General features: G+C 37.0%; 1 protein-coding gene across 1 annotated transcript in view; it reads left to right on the top strand.

Moving 5' to 3' along the window:
- Positions 1-24,293, top strand: part of CEP152 (centrosomal protein 152) — a 94,296-nt gene that overhangs the window by 47,815 nt on the left and 22,188 nt on the right. Inside the window, 7 exon segments of the mRNA XM_088024781.1 lie at positions 3,296-3,500; positions 8,359-8,487; positions 9,293-9,402; positions 10,149-10,277; positions 10,410-10,542; positions 17,682-17,963; positions 20,165-20,296. Of these exon segments, the coding sequence (XP_087880907.1) occupies positions 3,296-3,500; positions 8,359-8,487; positions 9,293-9,402; positions 10,149-10,277; positions 10,410-10,542; positions 17,682-17,963; positions 20,165-20,296 (1,120 nt within the window).

The following is a 24,293-nucleotide window of genomic DNA, read 5'->3' as shown; positions in this document are numbered from 1 at the left end:
GCCTCAGATTCACTTCTCCGCACGTCCTACCTTCCAGTAAGTGGTTGCTTTTCTGTTCAGAGAGTTGTTGCTACTCTCCTCTTCGATCTCCTGTTGAGTTCGTAGGTGTTCAGAATGGTTTGATCCCTAGTCAGCTGAATTCCTGAGACCAGAGGAAATCCAGGTCTCCTACTCCTCCGCCATCTTGCTCCGCCCCCTTATTTCAGCATTTTAAAGATATGTTCTTCCACTGTCTATGCCGTTGGTGGTTTCTGAAGAGAAATCTTTGTTATTTGGACCATTATCTTGTGTGTAATGTGTTGTTTTTCTTTTGTTGTTTTCAAGATATTTTCCCCCTATTCAGCACTTTGATTAAGATGTGTCTTAAATGTTTTTTGGTTTTTTTAGTTCATTTCATTTGGGGTTCACTGAGCTTATTGAAAATGTGAATTTATTATGTCTTTTACCAGATTTGTGAAATGTTGACCATTATTCAAATATCTTTTCTGTCCCTGCTTCTTTCTTCTCTCCTATGCTAGGTCTCCAATTATACAATTTAAATTTTTTTATATTGTCCCACAGTTCCTGAGACACTTCATTTTTTTCCAATTTTTTTTTCTGTTTTCATATTGGATAATTTCTCTTGAGCTATTTTCTATGATTACAACTCACTAAAAGCTCAGACAATGGTCAGCATGTTTTAGCAATAAAGCATGTTTTAATTAAAGTTTGTATATTGTTTTTTAGACATAATGCTGTTGCTCACTTAGTTGACTTCATTTGAGTCACTTTACTGCAATATTTGCTCTACTGTGGTGGTTTGCAACCAAATCAGCGATATCACCATGGTATGCCTGTATTAGTTAGACGTTTTTATGTGTGTCGAAACTTGTATAGGTGTTTCAAATCTCAGTTTATTTGTCCAAGCCTTTGCCACATTGGTTTGGATCTGTCCTTGTATGCATAACTCAAAAGTTAGTAATTGTGAGATTTGTGTGTGTGGTTCAAATTTCAGTTAAATTCTCCAAATATTTGCTCTGCTGGTTTGTGGGTCTGTTCTGTGCATGCATAGTTCAGGGCTTAGACTAAGGCTTGTACACATTTATGTACAGAATTCATGACTCCTTTCTCTGGTTCTCTCCTCTCCAGGAGTCTTCCTGTGCTCTCTTTTTATCTTGGTTTTCAGCAATTTGATGTTAATATAACTTATGGTGGTTTTCTTCATTTTCTTCCTGAGATTCATTGAGCTTATAGGTTTTAATAGGATTTTAATTTTCATCAAATAGAATTTTGGTCATTAAAAAAAATTGGGGGAGTGTCTGGGTGGCTCAGTTCATTAAGCGTCTGCCTTCAGCTCAGGTCATGATCCCAGGGTCCTGGGATTGAGCCCTCTGTTGGGCTCACTGCTCATCAGGGAGTCTGCTTCCCCCTTTCCCTCTGCCCCTCTCCCGCTTGTGCTTGCTTTCTCTGTCTGAAATAAAATCTTTAAAAAAATAAATTTTTTTTCTCTGTCCCGTTCCTCTCTCCTCTTCTGGGATTTCAGTTATAATGGGGTTAGAAAACTTAACATGCTCAGTATATTTCTGTTTTAGTCTTCTTTCTGTGTTTAATTTGTAGGGTTCTATTGTTATGTCTTTATGTCTGCTGATCTTTTCTGCAATATTAAATAAGCTGTTAATCTCATCAAGGATATTTTTCATTTCAGATGTTATAACATTTAGTCAGAGTTCAGTTTGAGTCATTTTTATATCATTTATTTCTTATTGTGTTCATGTTTTTTTTCTTACCTTGAACATATAGAATATAATTCTACTGCCAGCATCATTGCTGGGTCAGTTTCTATTGATTGATTTTTCTCCTGGTTATGGTTTATATTTTCTTTCCTTATTTGCATGCCTCATAAATTTTGACTGGATGCTGGGTATTTTGAATTATATGTTTGAGATGTTAGATTTTGTGGTATTTATAAAAATATTGTTATTCTTTTGCTGTGGCACACTTAAGTTTCCTGGAATCCATTTGGTCCTTTTAAGGCTGCTTTATAGGTTTTGTTAGGTCAGATTTAGAGCAGCCTTTATTTAACCTGGGGCTAATTTGGCCCCATTGCTAAGGCAGTATTTGATATTTTGTGAATTAGGAGGTCTTTCCACTATGGTTCATTGGAACCCCCAGTATTCCCAGCCCTATTCCTTTCCTGTGGTTTCCCTGGCCTTGCAGTAATAGTCTCCCACGGATATACAGATCTTTAGAGCTCTTTTTCTGTGTATTTACCTTTCCCATAGTATTTCTCTCATCAAATTCTATCCGTTTTGTCCTTCCCAAACTGAACTCTGCAACTTGGTGAGATTGCTAGGCAGTCTTTGGCTTTTCTCGCCCTGTGCTGCAGGCTGGAAATTTCCCAGGGAGAAAGCAGGAAGGATCATAGGACTCACCTTGTTTGTTTTCCTTTTCTGAAGGATCATTATGGTGTCCTGCCTGTTGTCTAATGATTGAAAACGATCACTTCATATATTTTATTTGGTTTTCTTGTTTTTTAAGGCAGGAAGAGAAATCTGGTACTTTTAATCTATTATGGCAAGGAGCAGAATTCTCATCTCATTCCCGTTTTGAAATTTATTGAAACTAAAGTTGGAATTAAATTAGCATGGTTTTATTTTTGTTATTTTTGCCCCAGTTGCTCAGATAACCACCCAGACTTGTGTATAAATAAAAGAGATACAGGGGCGCCTGGGTGGCTCAGTTGGTTGAGCGTCTGCCTTCCGCTCAGGTCATGATCCCAGGGTCCTGGGATCGAGCCCTGCATCGGGCTCCCTGCTCAGTGGGAAGCCTGCTTTTTCCCTCCCCCTCTGCTGTTCCCCCTGCTTGTGTGCTCTCTCTCTGTGTCAAATAAATAAACAAAAATCTTTAAAAAAAAAAAAAGATACAGAAATTGTTAGGATGACTATTTTACTTTTCACTGCCTCCTTTATTTTCGTGTTGTTTCTCTTAGGGTCATAAAGGGCATACATATACAGCAGCATGCAACTTAACCAAAAGCAAAAAAAGCATGCCATATTGAAGTTCACATGGTTGAACTCCTTTCAGTGAGGCAGGTGGTCTAAGCATAATAATAGTCTTCTAATGAATAGACTTCTGTATATGGGGACATAGCAAGGGTGATACCCTTGTGTATGACAGAACTTAAAGTTGTCTTTGAAATACTAGTGTATAGTTGTATAGGTCACAAAATATGGTCACAACTGCGGTTAGTTTCAAGGACTAACCATGCTTGATTTGTTACTTGCTTTAACATTAAATATGATAATTTCTCCATTAGCATTGTACAGCAAGAAGAGCCAAAGGACGAGCTTTCCAAAGATGAGGTCATTCTGAAGCTGAAGGGAGAAGTGCAGCGTTTGCTGGGGAGCAACTCGGTGAAGCGTCATCTGGTCTCTCAGTTACAAAATGATCTCAGAGACTGTCGTAAGAAAATGGAAGCTCTCCAACAAGCGGAGAAAGATGAAAAAAGCATTACGGTTGAGGTTTGTAGAATCTGTAGAGTCAAAAACACATTTTTAAAAGGTTTAATAAAGAAAATGCTTACAGTCTTCCCATTTAAATCAAACCTTTGTCTTCCAGGGTTTCATTTGACATTATTTAGGAGTAAAGTATAAAGAAGGGAATGCCACATAAAGTATATTTTCTAGTTCCTCTTGGCATCTCGTAAATGAGATGCTAATTAGGTAAAATTCCTTTACCATAAATCCAAGGAAGCAGTCTACATAACAAAGTATCTGTATTTCCTCAAGATTGGCTTGTACCAACAGTGTTCTAGTCTAAAGTTCTCCACAGCTAGATCTTTCAGCATTTTGTCTATGAGGTTTCTCTGGCCCATGTTCCTGTAATAAACATCATTCTATATAAGGAAATTAATTATGTAGTGGTGGTGTTATGAGTGGGAAAGGCACAGAAACCACTTAAGTCATAATCACTGACTCCACTTTTATATCCTTCAGTTAGTGTCCTCACTTTACAGATGAGGAATATGAAGCTGGAGGAAGTAGTAATTTAACCAACAGGTATTTTTTTTAGATAAACACTCAAGTTGACAGTCATCTAAGTAGCCCATGGACACCTTCAAACTATGCCTTTGCTTATTTCCCACATTTCTAATGAGCTTTCTACTTAGTCTGTAACATTAGAAAGCAGGGTTGGGAGGTATATGGAGTAAGAGCAAATCGTTCTGCTTAAGCTTTTTTTTTTTTTTTTTTGTAAAGCTACTCTGTGCAAGGTCTTGTGGGATTCAGTGGAAAGAAACAATGGCCATTCCTTGAAGGAATTTAGAATCTAGAACAGCACTATCCAATTGAAATATGTAATATGTAATTTAAAATGTTGTAGTAATCCCATTAAAGTAAAAGTAATGGTGAAATTAATTTTAATAATATATTTTATGTAACCCAGTATATTCAAAATATTATCTTCTTAGTATGTAATCAATATAAAATTATTAATGAGATGGTTTGCATTTTTTATGTTTGTGACAAGTCCTTGAAATCTAACATGTATTGTCCACTTACAGCACATTTCAATTTGGACAAGACACATTTCTTTTTAATTTTTTATTTAAATTTGATTTAATTAACATACACTGTATTATTAGTTTCAGAGGTAGAATTTAGTGAGTCATCAGTTTCATACAAAACCCAGTGCTCATTACTTCAAGTGCCCTCCTTAATGCCCATCGCCCCACCCACCACCCCTCCAGCAACCCTGTTTGTTTCCTATAGTTAAGAGTCTCTCATGACTTGCCTCCCTCTGTTTTCATCTTATTTTATCTTTCCTTCCCTTCCCCATCTCTTTTGTTTCTTAAATTCCACATATGGGTGAAATCCTATGGTATTTGTCTTTCTCTGACTTATTTCACTTAGCGTAATACCCTTAGAATAGTTCCATCCACATCATTGCAAATGGCAAGATTTCATTCTTTTTGATGGCTAATATTCCATTGTGTGTGTGTACCACATCTTCTTTATCCATTCATCTGTCGATGGATATTTTTCAAGTGCTCAATAACCATATGCGGTTAATGGTGACCATATTCAACAGTACAGATCTGTAAGGAGATGGACATGTATAACTTTGTGTAATAAGGATGATACTAGTCACAAGGTGCTCTGAGAAGGAATAACTAACCAGGCATGTTTGTAGGGGAGATGGTAAGGCAAGCCTTCGTGAGGTCTTTAAGGAGGGAATGTTTGATCTCTGTCCCGAGGGATAAATGCAGAAGAGAGGTAGGAAGAAACATTTCAGCCTTGAGCCAAAGTATATGAAAGGATATAGAAATAAACTGGTGTAACTAAGGAGTAGGGCATGTGAATAAAAGTCTATATTGTGTAAGCTCAATCTTTCTGGAATCTTTGAAGCCACAAATATATAGATATTATATCAATTTTTGGAATAATATCATAACTGGCATTAAATCCTGAGGTTAATGAAATAATATTGAGCTTCTCTGCTTGCTATAGAGATGTTAAGAGAAAGAACATGTCAATTTAAACTTCCCTGGATATTTTTTTAAAGAGAACTAGGTCATCAAAATCCTTTCTTAAAGCCTAAGTATTGAAAAGGCAAGCAAAAATATTTACTATGTAATCTTCCTTGGCATGTTTCTTTTATGAACATTTAAAAGTATTTATTGCTTTATAACCTTGTAGTATATTTTGTGTTTGCTCATATCCATCTTGTACAGAACAATTAAAGATTATCACGGAGTCTGTTGTTTTTGCTTTCATACCATCTGACTGTTCAAACAGCGCTGCTCTCTGACATTCCAGGATCATAAGTGATGAAGATTAGGAGCCTGTCCATATGCAGCACTGTGCACTGATTGTGGGTGGACCAAATCCTGTGCCGTTCATTCCAACTGAACAACTGGGCCATTAAGGTAGAATGTAGTAAAGTTCTTAGGAAGATCAGTCTAGCAGTCAGGACCCATATCCACACTGATTTTTTTGTTAGCATAATAATAGAACACAGAGGCCTTTCTGTATCTGATACTCAGTAGAGATCATTACCTAACCACGAGCTGTGGTTAAAACCATACTCTGATTCCAAGGTACTTGATAGGCAGTGCTCAGTAGCCAGCTCAGAAGATTCCTAGCCAGAATATTTTTAGACATAGGAATTAGGAAGATAATGTGAGAACTGGTGTATTACGTGTCTTGTTTTCTTGTAGGTAATGTCTTTAGTATTCCAACTTCGGAAAGAAGTTTCATTGTAACGCTCAAGTGGTCCTTTCCTTTTTAAAGATCTGCCTAAGGGCTTTTGTGCTGATTGGTACAAGTACCTAGTCCTTGTGGGCCTGCAGTGTGATAATATGTCAAAACAGTGTAATAGCTAGCTGTGAAAATTGTTTTCCCAAGTATCAGTATGATGTTATTTTCAGTCATTTCATTCCATAGTAATAAAAACTTGCCGGTGGGGAAGGAAGCACAAATGAGTATCATAAACTTTAAAAAGTTGAGAACAAGTTAAAAAAATGAAAGCCATTCTAATGAGTCAGTAAAATCCTTGAAAGTCTGATTAGTACCCCTACATCTGGAGAGACGGTAACAGTAGGTATTTGTAGCTCTTCTCTTTTCTGACTAGAGTAGAAGCAGTGGCTTCTGGGCAGTGGGGGCAAGTGAAAGGGGAAAGTCAACAACTGGAGCAGTCTCCCTGTAGAGAAAAGCGAAGGCTCTGAATTGGAAGACTGAACCAGAGCCTTGGTGTTCTGTCACCCCGCACGTGAGTGAGATGCACATTACCTGCCCAATGAGGAGAATGAATCTTGACACAGGATATTTTTTAGACATTGTGAAAGAGAGCTCAGACTTCAGGTAAATACCTAAACCAACCAGTCAAATGGAGTAGATATTTAAAAAAAAAAAAAAAAATCTCTGTGGCTCCCACAATGAATAAAGAGCTCATAAAGGTACATAAGGAAGACACTCAGAGGTGAGAGGAAAAGGAAAAGTCATATAAACAGGCAGATCTGGGAAGATGAGAAACAAGTAAAGGTATGTAAGAGGTTCTACTGTGATGACAATGCAAGCAATGCAAATGAAAGCACTTGTTGGCTACCCTTACCCCATCAACTACAGTAATTATTTCAAGATAGCACTGCCATGGAGGCAAAGAGAGTCGGACAGATTCTCTCAGACTATCTAACAGTGTACATTGCATGACCTTGTGGGAAACAATTTGCCGAAGTCTGTCATGAGCCTTAAAAATTGTACCTGTTGAATAAAACACAGATCTATGAGCTAATACTGATTATACAAACAAATAAGTACAGAAATAGATGCTAAACTTGGTGTAAGATAAAAAATAGACTATTTGCATAGTCTCAAAGTCTCTCCTCATAAGCTTCTTATTCCTAATAAGTAGAAAAATTGTGACTTTACAGTGAAGGTGCCTGCAGACACCACCTTCATTTATTGATCATAATCAGTGATGACACACATTGACATCATGTGTTTCCTGAAGAGTACACACATCACTTCTGTGGCATTCATGCCAAAAAATGGATGTCTGGGTGATAGACATTGGGGAGGGTATGTGCTATGGTGAGCGCTGTGAATTGTGTAAGACTGTTGAATCACAGACCTGTACCTCTGAAACAAATAATACGTTATATGTTAAAAAAAAAAAAAAGTAGGAAGGGAAAAATGAAGGGGGGGAAATCGGAGGGGGAGACGAACCATGGGAGACTATGGATTCTGAGAAACAAACTGAGGGTTCTAGAGGGGAGGGGGTGGGGGGATGGGTTAGCCTGGTGATGGGTATTAAAGGGCACGTACTGAATGGAGCCCTGGGTGTTATACGCAAACAATGAATCATGGAACACTACATCAAAGACTAATGATGTAATGTATGGTGATTAACATAACATAATAAAATAAAAAAAATGGATGACCGGAATTTAATAATGAAGTAATATCAGAGAAACCCAAATTGAAAGACATCTTACAAAATAACTAGTTGACACTCTTAAAAAAAAGTCATAGGTTTGAAAGACAAAGACTGAACTGTCGCTAGATTGAAGGAGACTAATGAGACATGACAACTAAATGCAATGTGGAATTGTTGATTGGATCCTGAACTAGAAAAAGGACATGAGAAGAAGATTGGAGAATTTTGTATAGAGTCCGTGGATTAGTTAGTAGTACTGTATCCTTGTTAATTTCTTGGTTCTGATCATTGTACTATGGTTATATTTGGGGGCGGTGATAAAAGTTATATGGAAATTATTTGCACTGTTTTTGCAATTTCTTTGTAAGTATGAAATTAGTTCAAAAGCAGAACTTGGAATTTTTTAAAAACCTGAAAAACTTTTGATTTCTTTTTAACATTTAGACTAAAATAGAGACCTCAGAAAACCCAACTAATCAATTGTGGCCTGGCTCTTCTACTTCTGATACCATTGTCAAAGATGACATTCTGCGACTTAAAAATGAAATTCACATTTTACAACAACAAAATCAGGTGATTAAAAAAGTTTCCTATATTTTGTGAGAATTTTTATGACTTCACTAAATTCAAAGGATATAACAGACTTTTCAAAAATCCAGAGGCAATGTGATTTAGTAGACAGCTTTATTAGTAGGTGAATAAGGATTCCAGTCATTTCCCTTTATTGGTCATGAAATAGTAGTTTTATCAGAAGGTAAATTAGTGTAATTCCAGTTCCCTGTCTATAGAGAAACATGGCTACTAGAGGTGTTCTTCTCTTGACCAAAAAGTTAAACCTTGTTTATTTATATAGCTGTGATGATTATTGAATTCTAAGACTTATTTTTAGACATCAGTTAGCTAATACTTCTCTGGTTAAATGTTTTCATTCCATATGCTTCAAAATGAATTCAAAATTTGAAGTCTTTTTTATTTATTTATTTTTTAAAGATTTTATTTATATGACAGAGAGAGAGACAGCGAGAGAGGGAATACAAGCATGGGGAGTGAGAGAGGGAGAAGCAGGCTTCCCACTGAGCAGGGAGCCCGATGCGGGCCTCCATCCCAGGACCCTGGGATCATGACCTGAGCCGAAGGCAGACGCCTAACGGCTGAGCCACCCAGATGCCCCCAAAATTTTAAGTCTTAATGCTATCAGAAAGCTACTTGTCAAATAAATGAATCTATACTCTTCCAAGGCTTAAAGAGACTTTGTAGAATTATGAAAATGATACATCAGTGTTACAGGGTAGAGCTAAAGCACAGAGGATATTAAAAGATTTGGACTAATCAGTGAAAATGTTTATTTCCTCTAACTACTTTATTCTTCTGTATCTAGGAACTTAAAAAAACTGAAGAAAAACTGAGAAATACAAATCAAGACTTATGTAGTCAGATGAGACAAATGGTACAAGATTTTGACCGTGATAAACAGGAGGCTGTGGATAGGTAAAGTCTATATAGAGGTCAAATGCCTGCCTCCACCTTCCATCCCCCATCTCCCCATGTTAAAAAAAAAAAAAAAATTCAAGAGAAGTTATGGAGTGAAACCTCCCTGCTGAGATCTTAGACTGAAGAAGAGGAGTCCCTGGCTTCTCAAATTAGAATTCGGAACCCATTTTCCATGGGAATGATGTTATGTAATGGGTTGGGTTCTATAGCACCATCAAAACTGTAGTTCATTGAAATAGTATAGCTTTATGGTTTTTATAGACTGGGAAACTATTCTTTATAAGGAAGAAATCTGTGGGAGGGAGTATGTCTTCCAAATACCAAATCATAAACTTGGAAACAGATTTTTGGAACATAACTTACTTGTGAGTTGGGTACTGCTAGTATTTATGTTTAATATAGATACTTTGGAATTTTGGAACTATACCCTATTATTTCAATTAATTTTTTATAAACAGTCCTCAACCAAAGACTATTATCTGAAGGACTGGGGCATTCTCATATCCCAGTTTCTAATTTTTCTCTAGAAACATTTGAAGAAAATTTTGAAGATTCTTTAAGCTCATCCATTGGGAATTATTACCACTTTTGGTTGGGGAAAACCAACCTGACCTTAATTACAATTTGCATCAGAGGTTGGAAGTGGGTAGGAAAGGAAGAAAAAGAAACCAATTACTTCATCTTGGTGTTTCTACTAATGCTGGGTACTACCTTAGATTCTACTGTCCACTCTCTGTTTCTAGGTGTGAGAGGACTTACCAACAGCACCATGAAGCCATGAAAGCGCAGATACGGGAAAGCCTGTTAGCAAAGCAGGCTTTGGAGAAGCAGCAGCTCTTTGAAGTTTATGAGGGGGCTCGCTTGCAACTTAGGTAAGAACGAGAGTGTAGCTGCCCTTTAAGCTGTAGAGACAATATTCTCCTGTTCCATAGTTGAGAGGGAAATTATTCTGCAACCCTTGTATTGTTCTGCGGTCATTTAGTTGCCGGTGTTGTGTATCCAAGGTCTGACTTAGATAAGACGAATAAGGAGATGGCCGCCGTGCAAGAATGTTACCTGCAAGTGTGCAGAGAGAAGGATGGTCTGGAGTCAGCTCTCAGGAAGACCACTGAAAAGGAGCAACAGGCTCAGGAGAAGGTACGGGACAAGCTCATGTTGTCTTTGCTCCATCTCATCCCTCTGGCCTCACTGCTGTCATGGAAACCAGTCCACTTGTTCTCTTGTGACCCAGAGACGGCATACAGAGATGTCTCTTTACTTTTGGCTGTATCACACCAATACAGCTCACAAAATACGGTAAATATTGAGATGATTATGAAAACCTTAGTAGAAAATGGCATACATATAGGAGAAATGGATTCTTCCTTATATATTTATCCTAAGAGGCAAAACAGGGTTCTAAACATAAAAAAGTAAAATAAAATAAACAAGAGTAGACCCAAGTCACCGAGAGTCTGAAACCTAGGGATCCTCGTTTTGCAATCATTTGTTGGCTGCAGGTAAACCTACCTAGTCTTGTGAGCACTGCACAGAAGATTCCCTCAGACACATTTTCCTCTGTCCCACTTCTCTCTCAGTACCTAAGTATCATTTTCTTCTTCTGGGGAGAAGAGCAAGAATTTGAACTTGGGACTATGACAGGGAAGGTGGTGATATGGAGCTATGGAGAGCAGAGTCACACTGTTAGTGTGACCCGATCTTTCAGGGAAGTTCTCACTTTTAGGGAAGCCGGAGGGGCTGCTCTACTCCCTACTCCTGCTTGAATCTTCCAAGTTGCCATTGGTGACTGTCCAGGAGTAAAATCACATGTAAACAGTCGCCCCTCTTTTCTTCCCTGTTCTGGCCAGAGTCTCATCCAGACGCACGTCTGACTCTCCCTTCCACTTTGGACCAGCCTACAGACCACAATTTGAAAGCCACCTGCGTCAAGATTAGGAAATATTTTTAAAGGCTTTAATAAATGTTCTATACAGAGGTTTTCTGAACAAAGTTACATTAAAGCAGGCTATTGCTACTACAGACTTTAAAAGAATTAGTAAAGAGCAGGTTAGGAATTCAGCTCATTTAATATTTTGATTATTTTTGAATAGATTAGTATGGTAAAAAACATGCTATGTATACATTATCATCTAATGGAAGAAGAACTTCTAAAGGGAGCTATTTTAGTTAGTTCTGGCAATATAAAAAAAGGGTTATTAAATTACTTAGAAATTAAGGACTTAGCTTTCAGTAATGTTTAAAAAAATAGGGAGAAGATCTCTACTGTGATTCTTTCTTTTTAAATATATAAATTGACAAAGAACAGAACGATTCTCGGGCGCCTGAGTGGCTCAGTCGTTAAGCGTCTGCCTTTGGCTCAGGTCATGGTCCCAGGGTCCTGGGATCAAGCCCCGCGTCGGGCTCCCTGCTCCGTGGGAAGCCTGCTTCTCCCTCTCCCACTCCCCCTGCTTGTGTTCCCTCTCTCGCTGTGTCTCTCTCTGTCAAAAAATAAATAAATCTTAAAAAAAAAAAAACAACTCTCTCAAAGAGGTCATTCTTTTCAGGAATATATTTTCTGGTACTTTTAAAAGAATCAATTTAGCTATAAAATTGGATCTCATATAATCAGTCACTTGCAGTTAACAGCAGATGTGATATTGGCTCATGAATGCTTGTGCAGGGGCACAAGGAAGGAAAGTTAAAACTGCTATTTGGCCCTTCCAAAAAAACTTACAGGTTAAATTTTTTTCTTTAAAAATTTCAAATTGTAATACAGTGAAATTGACTCTCTTCATTTGGTGTAGAGTTCTATACATTTTTAACACAGGATTTAGCACATGAATAGAGTGATGAGGGTACAGAAGACTTGTGGCCCTGCAAGACTGCCTTGTGCTAGCTCTTTGTATTTATAATCACCCCTACTGAGAGGGCCCGAGTACTTACCACACTAGAAATATAATTCTTTCCTTCTCTGGGAACACTTTGGTTTTTTATTTAGACTTACATAAACCCATTATAAAACTTAGTTATCTTCATAAGCCAGTCAGAACAGAACTTTAAGAGAATTTATTAATCTCTTGATATCCTCCAGAGGTAGGCAGAGATATACCAGTCTATCTTCCTAGGAAGTGTTTCATACTCACACCATGGAAGAATCTTACTACACTCAAGCAATCCAGGAAAGGGTAGTCCTTCTGTGCAGAACGTAAGCCATTTTCCCTGCAGTTGGCTTTCAGGTCAGTAACTTAGTCTGGATACAGAATTTATAAGATAGGTAACCCCAAGAGCCCTAGGGTGTATTTTCCTGTTCCGTATGTGTTCTTTTCTGAAACACTAATTGAGTCAGGCTGTGGGTTAAGTAGGAGCTCAATTCCAAGTTTTAAAACTTTTATTAACAGAACTTCCCTCACGTGTTAGCCTGGCTTGTTCAGAGAATGGGAAAAACATCATACACACAGAACCCTTCAGACTGTGTAGTAATCATTGGAGGTCATGAATTTGCAGACAAGGCAAAGGTGGGCAGTATTCCCATTCATAATGTCATTTCTATATACCTTAAGGCTCATTTATACAACTGTAATACATGCTAAGTCAGGCCTTAGAAGTTAGACTTCGTTTGCTATCTGGGACATACAAATCAAGTTTAAATGTTTTAAAACCATCCAAAAATTTACTTCCCCTTAATGATAAAACTTTAAAAATTAGATATTCCTGTAGTATGGTCAAATGGCAGATCCCTGTGCTCAATAAATCTATTACTGCTGTAAAGAGAGGGAAGCAAGGTTTTCCTCGCTGTGGTAGATTGCAAAAATGGCCACACGTTCTTCCTGTCAGGGAATGCACGCAATATTATTGTAGTGTGACTTTGTAGCTATTCTCAGTAAGAGGTGGTCTGTTTCATGACAAACTTTGGCCAATGGGACATTAGTATATGCAAAAAGAGCCTTAAAAAGCATTTATACATTGGGGCTTACAAGCTTGATGCTCTGAGGAACGCTGTGACCACCACCATGTGAATGATCTGGGTTAACCTGCTGGGTGATGAAATATGTGACCAAGTCATCTGCCTAGCCAGACATCAAGCTAACCCAGACATGTGAGTGAGGCCGGCTTAGACCATATAACCTCAACCGCCTCCAGAGATCAGCTGTTTTGACTTAGGTCAGAACCACCACCCAGCTGACCCAGAGAATCATGAGAAATAATAGATGTTTGCTATTTTAGTTTAGTTTTGTTAAATTTTGGCTGGCTTAGTATGTAGAAAAGCTGATCTATGCACAAACATACAAATACACAGAAAATTGGTAGCAGTTTTCTGCTGTGAGTCAAAAGGAAGTGTGGATACATATGGAAACAACTCCTGAAGGATAGATATACACAAGACAATTTGAGGATTCCTTCTAAAGTCAACAAAAAATAACAGTGATATATGATGTGAGCCTGGACAACTTTCTCAGCCATGTGATTGAGACTGTCCTATAGCGTTAGTACAACTAGTTTCCATGACCTGATTGTGAGGAAATGGGTCTTTTAGTCACCAGAGAGTTTCTGAAATCGCACAACACTGAAAAAAACTAGGTGGCATCTTTTTGGCACATGCCATTGGTGGAGAGGAATCAGATGGCAATTCAGACCAAAATAAGCCAGGTCAGGTGTGAACCAGAAAAAACCCAGACAACCAGGTAGTCATGAATCAGAGCTAATGGAAAAGAGACACCGAGCACAAGCTCTGTTGCCGCCTGGCAAAAGGTATGTGAAGTGTATACTTCTCTGGCATGGTGTTTTGTGGGCTTCAGTGGCATCTCCGTGGAATGTCCAGAGAACCATCTAAAAAAATTTCAAATGGAAACTGTTACAGGCCATTTTGATCCCCAAGTAGAGCTTTATTGGAGTTTTTCGATCAACTGGATTCTTAGAGTAAATAGAGAATGTTATATTAATACTTTAAATTATTAAATTTTATCTGACACTTGACAGTTACTATCTGATAATATTTCAGCTAGTTTTGATAAAAATTTTTGTCTTTGGTAATGAAAAAAATATACCAATTTTTGAATTTATTACAGCAGGCGTAACTTTTAAGATAGAGTAATAATTTTTGGCTTGCATCTGAATACAAGTCTTTCAGAAGTATACGGTTTTTTTCTGGGCTATGATATCTAATGGGTCCCATGATGGGTGGGGTGTAAACATAAATGTCAGTTTCACTTTTTATTTATTTATTTTTTTAATTTTGTAGAGCTTTATTGAAGTATAATTGACATACAATAAACTGAATGTATTTAAAGTGTACAATTTGGAAAAGTTTTCACATATTTATACACGTGGAAACCATCACCACATTCGAGACCATGAACATACCCATCACTCTCAAAAGTTTTCTCATGCTCCTTTGAAATACTCCCTCCTCTCCCTCCCTGTCTCTCTCTCCCATCCCCAGTCAACCATGATCTGCTTTCTGTCACTATAGATTAGTTTGCTTTTCCTAGAATTTTATATAGACCCATCCAGGTTGTTGTGTGTATCTATAGTTCATTCCTTCTTATTTTTGAATAGTATTTTGTTGTATAAATATGTTACAACCAGTTTATCCATTCACCTGTTGATGGACATTTGGATTATTTCCAGTTTTTGGCTATTACAACTAATGCCGCCATGCACATTCCTGTACAAATGTTTGCACGGGCATATGCTTTCATTTCTTTTGGGTAAATACGTAGGAGTGAAATGTCTGGATTGCTTATTGGTATAGGTTTAACTTTTGAAGAAAACTGCTGAACTTTGTCCAAAATGGTAGTACCATCTTACAGTCTTACCAGCATTGTTTTGAGAGTTCACTGTCACCCTTGTAATCCGTTATTCATTCAAAAGCCGGGAGGAATTTTTATCAGGTCATTGTCATGCTCAGCATCCTTCGATAGCTTCCCACTGTTCTTAAATAAAATGAATGAATGGAAACAACCCAAGTGTCTACTACAAAACCTATATGCAAATGCTCATAGCAGCACTATTCATAATAGCCAAAACATAGGAACAACCCAAATGTCCATTGACTGATGAGTAGACAAACAAAATGTGCTATATCCATCGAATGGAATATTATTCAGCCACAAAAAAGAATGAAGTACTGAGTCATGCTACAACATGGGAGGACCTTGAAAACATGGTACTAATTTCAGTTTCACTTTTTAAAAAGTTGGTCTTCTGGGAATATATTTATTGAATAGTTAGATGCTTTTTCTTTTAATATAGCCATCTCTAAATTTTCTATCCAGTATTTGAGATCTAAGGTCTTTACAAGACAGTTTATTAAGCTGATTGAGTTAGCATGTAGGAAGATCATTTGTCTTTGTTGCTGCTATTACATGCATGTAACCATTATTTCATATATTTGACTTGGAGAATATTAGTGGTATACAGAGATATTTACTTGAATTTTGTTTGAAGAGACAGCTATTGGAGGAAAGAGAAGAATATGTAAGTAAACTGCAGGTGGAACTTGAAGAAAAGTACCAAGATACCCTTATGATGGAAAAGAACAAGTGGCTGAAAGAACAAGAAACTGATATTAAGCAGCAGGTTGAAAATGAAGTGATGTTAGCCAAATCACACTGGGATGAGGAACAGAAAGAGGTGTGGGTTAAAATTTCTAGTCACCATGTTTAAAAAAATGTGGTATTAACTGTTGAGAGACAGTTCTTCCTGAAGAGACATAGTTTTTAATTGCCAAGTATGTACATAATCATTTATTTCACATCTCAGAATTGGGCTATTGGCAGCTCAGCTTACACTAGTTTTTTTTTATTTTTTTAAACTCTCCACCCCTGCCGCACCCTCCCCTCCCCCGGCCGCCCCTTGACTCTTCAACCCAATTCAGGATATAATGGTTTTTGGAGGAGCATTTTTTTGAATCCTCAAAATGAAACCCACATCTAATTTCATATTGTGGAATGATTCAGGTAACTCCAGACCAATCTATAATAAGAAATAAATAACCTGTACTGTGCATTAGAAGAAAGAAGTAATGACTGGGCAGGCTCAGAAGCACAAAACATTACCTCTGTTCCCTAAGTAGCAAATGAGATTGCTATTAGTTTTCTAGAAAATTTAGAACCAAATTATGATCTTGAAAACTTAGTTGGAAGTGAAATAAATTTTCACTCTTATTGAAAGTAGATTCTTTTATCCACAAGATTGCCATTAACTGGAGTTGGGACCACCTAAAGGTGGACTAGTAGACCATTGTCCTGTTTTTCAGACTTCCCTGCTTTCCATCCCCCACCCCCCACCCCTGAGAGCAATTCATTAGTCTAGTGCTGGCACCTGAAATTCTTTTACTCGTCATGTTTTAATATAAAAATATATATTCTGGAATATATATAAGTGTATATATAAAATCTGGATAGCACAAAGCAAATTCTCTATTTTTACATTGTTGCAAATTGTTTTTTAGTTGAATTTGCTAACCAGTTTTTACCAGGAGGATGAGTTGGAGAGCTAATGTTTTTGTGAGACTGTCAGGAAAGCATAAACCATTACCCAAGGTTGCCATTTCAGATGAAGCAATACAACCTGGGACTGTGGTAGCCAGGGAAGCAGTTTGAGAACTCTGGGTACCCAGAAGGTGGAAAACAGGAAAAGGGAAAAGCTTGCTTTTCAGGAAAAGTCCACTGTTTCACAGTTTTGCCTAAGACTGACTGTTTGGATCCATCCCAGTACTCTGTTGAAAGTAGAATGTTATCATTAAAACATTCTTCTAATAATGCGTCCCCTTTTTGAATGCACAGTTGACTCAGTAGAATTTAATATCATAACAAACAAGATTCTAATGTGTTCAAGTAAGTAAAACTATTTTTTTGATTGTTCAGTTTTAGGTTCATGAATTAGATTTAACCCAGTGCCTGCTTTGTGGAAAGCCTGGTGTTGAGGGGAAAAAACACATATTAATAGAAGTTTTCTTCTTTAAAAAAAAAAAAAAGCAAGAAAGAAAAAAAGATTCATGCCATCTTTGTAGTGGCAGTGTCAAAGCTTCCAGAAAGTTGCACCTTGAGAGGAAGATAGCCTGACCTTATGCAGTATACTTAAATCCTCCGTGTGATTTATGTCACGTATATACACAGTAACTTTCAGGATTTACTTGAGAATATATTTTCATTGACTAAGTTTCTAAATGTCATGTAATTACTACAACATTGTCTAGATCATTTTCTAACACAGCTGTGGTTGCTCTTTTGGCTAGCTATTCTAGTTTTTGCTTATTTGAATATTCTTTCATGTGATTTTTCTTCTGAAAACAGATCAAACAAGAACTTATTCAACAGCTTGAAAAGGAGTGGCAGTCTAAGCTGGATCAAACTATAAAGGCCATGAAAAAGAAGACCTCAGATTGTTGCAGCCAAACTGACCAAGTAGCCACCACGGATGTTATTTCCAAGAAAGAGATGGCAATTGTGATAGAAGAACAGAAGCGGAAGATCCGGCAAGATTTAGAGCAAGAAAAGGAGACAGCTATCAGTGGGGGCTTGAAGAAACTTGAGGTTGAGTTAGAACTCAAATACTGTGAAAATATTGCCAGACAGGTAATATTAACGTTTTATTGTCATAAAATTATTGGAACTGCCTATTAATGAAAATCTGTAAAATGGTACCATTGAACTTGTTCATAACTTTATATTTTAAAAATTTTGTACATTCTAGGGTAGAGAGCCTCTTATGTTGTTACTAAAAATTTCTTCATTATATTTCTGTCACAAAGCTGTTACCCCTTGGTTTTTCTGTGTATTCTTTAAGTTTTCAGAATGTTTGCTCCTTTTTCAGTCTAAGCTTTACGATGCTTGAGGTTAAAAGTGGTAGTTTTACAGCTGAATGAAGCACAATTTCACTATGAATCTTTCATATCTAATTTTATAGAAAATACTGAAGTACTTATAAAAAAGCAAACTTAAAGCCAGTAAGATATTTAACAGTATTTACATGGAGACTTGCAGAGTTGAATCTGCAGGCATGCCCCTTAAATGGGACGTTGTCTGTAAATCCCATATCCTGCCAGAAAGCGGTGCCATTGCCTCCCCGTGGAAGCACTCAGAAAGCTAGCTCACTTTTAACTGGGGCATGTTATTTGGTTTCCAAGAAATGTCATACTGAGAAAAGTATAGCTCTGTATAAATGGAATAAATTTAATATATTTTTTTAATTTTTTATTATGTTAATCACCATATATTACATCATTAGTTTTTTAAATTTAGTATTTTTTAAAATCTGTATTATTCTAGTGATTCTTGAATTTTTTGGTTTCAGGATGCCTTTCCACTTTTAAAAACTTAAGACCCTAAAGAGCTTTTCTCTGTGTGTGTTATATTCTATTTACTGTATTGGAAAATAAATCTGAGAAATTTTTAAAAAACAAGAATACTGAAGCATGCTTGCCATTGGCTGTCAGAGCAGTGAGATATCACATAGCATGTAGCCTCTGGAGCATTGTATTATTCACACATGAAGGAGGGGGAGTGAAAAAAGATAAGGTCTGAATATTATTTTGAAAATAGTCTTGACCTTACAGAGCACCTGACAGGGTATTTAGTCCCTTAGAGGTCCCTGGACCCTAATATAATATTCTTTATTTTGTATTTACTATTTTAGACCTATTATTATAAACTCTTAATACCTGAAGTAAAGTTTTTAAAAAAATATGTTCAGCTTTTGATAAAAACTTGGCATTCTGCCTATTTATTAAATTGTTCTGCATGATTTTACAGGGAATCCTTACAGAATGGAAACATAGGCAAATATATGTAATGGTGTCAAGGGCATCTTCAGTCAGTTAAATAATTTCCTGAAATGTTTAAGGTTTGAACAGAGTTCAGAAAATGTTCTGTGGACAAAGAGACATGTTGAAGGGTGTGCTGCTTTGATGTATATGCAATCACAGATCTTGTAAAGAAAAATAAATAGCATGATGTAGTAGAAAGGAAATATTCATAATAACTTTTTAAGGAATATAAATTTCTATAGGAGCTTTATCTTTTCCCCATATTTTTAACTCCCTGGAATTTACCTGCAAATATATTTAGCATTTTACAAAACAATTCAGGCCCTTATGTCAGCTTTGGTTTTGTATGTTTGTATGGATATAGGTATGTGTGTGACTGTGTATTTCAAAATAAGGAAAGATTATTTAATAAATTACCTTATGGTAACCTGTGACAGATTTATAACCAGATAGCCCTCATAATTCATCAGGTCTTAACATTTTTGCCTGAATTGATGTATCCCCCCTCATTCTTTAGTTGCAAACTCAGGATAGACAGCAAGAAAACTTGCTCGGTACTAGGCTATAAACTATATTGGTGCATGCCCGCATGTGTTAATGTGTTTATATGTAAGGCATGAGGACTGTGGATATGGTGGGTGAACTGACTGGACAGCAGCTGACCCCAAGCAGCATTCCTGCTTGTCTTCTCCTTTTTCCTAAGAGAAAAAGAAGTTTGTTGGAAATGGCAGTTGGTACTTTGTATGAAGCTTTCCAATAATAGTATTGGCCATCAAACATTTATAGATTACTGCTTCCTGTGGTGACATTTGCATGGGACAGCATGGGAAGTTTAGAACAGAAGGATTAGAATCTACTGTTTGGGGTAAGGTGGAGTACTAGAAGTCATTGTAACTAATGTAGTGCAGTACAGTGTGAAATACACATGAAATATTGGTTGCTATTTGCAAATGGGATCTTTGAAATTTTATACCTCACTTTACCTCTTTCTCTTGCAATATCCAATTGCAGGTAGAAACAGCTGTACAAAATGCTCGTCATCGATGGCTGGAAGAAATGCCTGACCTTGCAGAGTATAAAGCACGGGTAAGAGCAGAACAGAAGAAGTGGGAAGAACAACAAGACATCACTGTGGCCAGACGGGTAAGCGCTCTTCTGGAAAGAAGCTTCAGGGCGGCCTCTCTCCTGACCTCTCATCTTCATCCCGGGAATTTGTATCTACTCACAGTGTTATGGAAGAATTAAATACAATCATGCATGTTAAGCGTTAGCTCAGAGTCTGGCTGATGATGTCTGTTCTCATCATCAAGATGTTGAGGGAGAAAGAATGTATTTTAGGGTCTTGCAACTCTCATAATCAGGAAGGTAACCTTAACTGTGAAGCTAAATCCCATTTGATCTTGCTGTGTCTTTAGGAGAAATTCAGAACAGGTGTTTATCTGTTTATTAATAGCTGTACAGTATCCTTTTACTTGCTTTGTTTTCTGTGCTCTGTCAGTGGTCTTACAGTCTTGGAAAATAGCCAACTCTCCTTTCCAGATATGTCATGTTGTTTGACCAGAAACAAAATCATTTGCATTCTCCCAGTTTATTAGAGTAAACCGATTCTAATCAAAATGCCAATAAACCGAACATGGTTTAGAAATTTGACACAATAATACTAAAATTTACTTGGAAAGGACTAGAAATTTTTTAAATGTTCTGGAAAAGAAATAGTAGTCCAGCCCTAACACATAATAGAATATGTTGGAAAGCGACAATTCAGTGTTGAGTCACAAAAGAGAATTCTTTTTCATTCTGTATTATACAGACTTAGAGATAGAACCAACTATGAATAAAAGCTTAATTGTTTCAAAACAAGGGGATAAGGAATTATTCCATAATAGTCTTATGATAGCCAGATAGCACTTTGGGAAAATTAAGGTTACCCACGCATGCATCACAATAAAGTCTAAGATGATTAAGAAGTTAAACATTTTTAGGGCAATCCTCTGAGGTCCCCTCTCTCTTCGGGAGCTTTGTACTATCGCTCAATAAACTTTGCTTTACTATCACTCAATAAATTTTGCTTTGCTGCCCATTAAAAAAAAGAAAGAAAACGAAGCTAAACATTTTTCAATGAACATATAGAAACAGAAATTGACTATGTCAGATCTGTACCATAATTCAATTTTGGGACAACTCAGACGTAGTAGCAAAGATAGATAAAGAGGATAAAATAGGTACAAACATTCAAAACATTTTTGCTTTTGTAATTAAAAAAAGTGACAGGATAATAAGAATAAGGAAAATAGATGAATTAAACATGAGAAACGTTAATACTAATATATGATAAGAAAAACAATACAGATTTATAAGAAAAACAAGAATCTGTGGATAAGTACGCCAGAATACGGACATACAGTCTTCACAAAAAGTCGAAATAACAAACTTTGGGTGCTATTTTATGCCATATGTCTACATTCTCTCTTAATTGTAATACAAAAGATATAATAGATCACAGTGTCAAGTATATACAGTTCTCCCAATATTACAACCATTTTGGAAAATAACGTGTGTAACAGACATTGTAAATCATTCATATGTCATATTCCTAATCTTATTCCACAGATTACTTAAGGAAATAATTCAAGAATAAACTATTTTAATATTTTTCTTAAGTTGTGTGAGAGTACATGGGTGTTCATTGCATTATTCTCTATACTTTTTAGTATGCTGACATATTTCGAAAAGAAATTTAAGAGGGAGAAAGAAAGGAAATAATGTGATGATGTGCATGTGTCTCAGAGCTCAGAAGTCAAGAATAATAAAGTTGGGTAGAATATAGAAAATAAAATAGTCAAGAGATCTTTCTCTAAGATCACAGAAGACCTGAATGTATGTGAATGCAGAAATACAGAAACGAGAGGAGGCTGTGTTGCTTCTCAAACGTTAGCAGGCGTGAGATTCCCCTGGAGGGTTTGTTAAACGATTCCTGGCTCTTTTCCTAGAGATTCTGATTCGGTGGGCCTACAGTGAATCCTGAGAATTTGCATTTCTAACAGACTCCTAGGTGATGTGACACTGCCGGTTTTTAGGGCACACTTGGGTGTGAGTAGCACTATTCTAAATAATTATTCAGCCACAAACATAAGTTAACCTCTTGTGGATCCTTCCTCCAAACCAAAGAAGGTGAGCAAGGGCTACTTTCATAGTATTGGTTGGAGGGTTCTTGTAAGATTAGAGTGAGCCACCAAGATCTGTAAAAATTTAGGGGCGCCTTGGGTGGCTCAGTTGGTTGGGCGACTGCCTTCGGCTCAGGTCATGATCCTGGAGTCCCGGGATCGAGTCACGCATCGGGCTCCCTGCTTGACGGGGAGTCTGCTTCTCCCTCTGACCCTCCCCCCTCTCATGTGCTCTCTCTCTCTCTCTCTCATTTTCTCTGTCTCAAATAAATAAATAAAATCTTTAAAAAAAAATCTGTAAAAATTTAAAGCCAGTTTGTCCAGAGTCCAGAAGTTGTCAAGTTGGTTCAGTGGTTCCTAAACTTAGCTGCACATTAGAAAAACTTGAGGATCTTTTAAAAAATACTGTTGCCTGGCTCCCATCCCCCAGGCTTTATGTTTTAATGGTACAGGGTGTGGCCTGGGTATTAGGATTTTTAAAGGCTTCTCAGATAATCTAATGTGAGGCAACTATCAGGAAACCCCTGAGTTGCTTAATGCTGTCAAATTCGCTTTGCACAACTTCATGTGAGAGGATGCACACTTTTGGTGAGGTCAGCAGGTCATCCAAATTCCATGGGATCTGCCACCTCCCCCAAGTTACCTGGTAATGATTTTCAGGCATCCACTGTGACAAGACTGCTTTCCCTAACAGCACTCTTTAAACATGTTTCACATCACTACTGAATTATTCTGCTGGTAGCAAAAGAATTTTGCTGTGAATTCTTTTGTAAAGCTCATCTTAGATGGTCGGTTCCCTTAGATTTAAAATAGAATTCAAAAATTTTGATTTATGTACAACTATTCAGGAATATATCACTGAATAAAGGTGTATGACATGTTTAAGAATTTTTTAGTTGAAAATGTTTGCTAAGATTATATAATACCTGAAAATTTGGGAAACAGATACCTTTTTATTTCAACATCCAGAGCATATATATAGATAGTATTGATTACACTGTCTAGGCCAAGCTTTTGGAGATGCCCGCTTGTTTTAACACTTATATCCTTGTGGCTTTTTTCAATTTATAAAAGAGACTCAAGGTCATTATCTAATCTGCGCCTTATGTAGATGAAGACACTAAGTACAAAAGAGATTAAGTGACTTTTCTAAGGCCATACAGCCAAAAGTAATAACCACATAACATGTATTGAGTCCTTATCTGCCAGGCTCCAGACTAAGTGCTTTAAATGGATTTTTTTTTCTTTTGTCATTTATTCCTAACAAAATTCTATCGGGTAAGCATTATAATTGTCCCCATTTTATAGTTGAGGACCCTGAGGCTCAAAGAAATTGAGGAATGGGCGTGTGGTCCCAGAGCTGGTCAGTTTACTGCAGCAGTGTGTCCCCAGAGCCTGCTCTGTTAAGCACTGTGCAAGGCTGCCTCAGCAGTCAAAGGTGGGGTTAGAGCTAAGCCTCGGTTTTTTGGTTCCCTAGGACCTTTTGGTTATGTACTATTACTGTCTGTGATCTGCTAGCCTTGTTATTCTGTCATAAAAGAAAATTAGATTAATGAGAAAGTGACTTTTTCTGTTTGGTATTATCATTTAATGAATTGTGCTAACCACTGTGCTTCCATTAAAATGCAATTATGTTTGTCAGCAAGTTGTGCAGGTGTGTGTTATATTTCTAAGATTACTTAGAAAAAAGATTTCTTTATGAGGCTGCTTTTGCTTCATGTAAAAGATACTCCATTTGTCGTGGGCTTAGGTAAAATTTGAGGCTACATCTGTGTAAAACTAATATGGATTTTTTTCGAAGGTAATTTTGGGTAACTGTATAGTTACATATTTTTGGGGTCAGTTTAAATTTCTAATTCTCCTTCAAGAAACTGGTGTTTTTTAAGTAACATAAGACATAAAATATTAGGTCATTTAAAATGAAAGAAAGGGGGGCATTTGGGTGGCTCAGTCCGTTAAGCATCTGCCTTGGGCTC

The sequence above is a fragment of the Eumetopias jubatus genome, unplaced genomic scaffold (assembly GCF_037043125.1).
Source record: "Eumetopias jubatus isolate StellerSeaLion01/CBP00866 unplaced genomic scaffold, mEumJub1_p1.0 scaffold_7, whole genome shotgun sequence".
NCBI lineage: Eukaryota > Metazoa > Chordata > Mammalia > Carnivora > Otariidae > Eumetopias > Eumetopias jubatus.
Note: the sequence above shows the minus strand (reverse complement) of the source record. Positions and strands in the feature narration are given on the sequence as shown.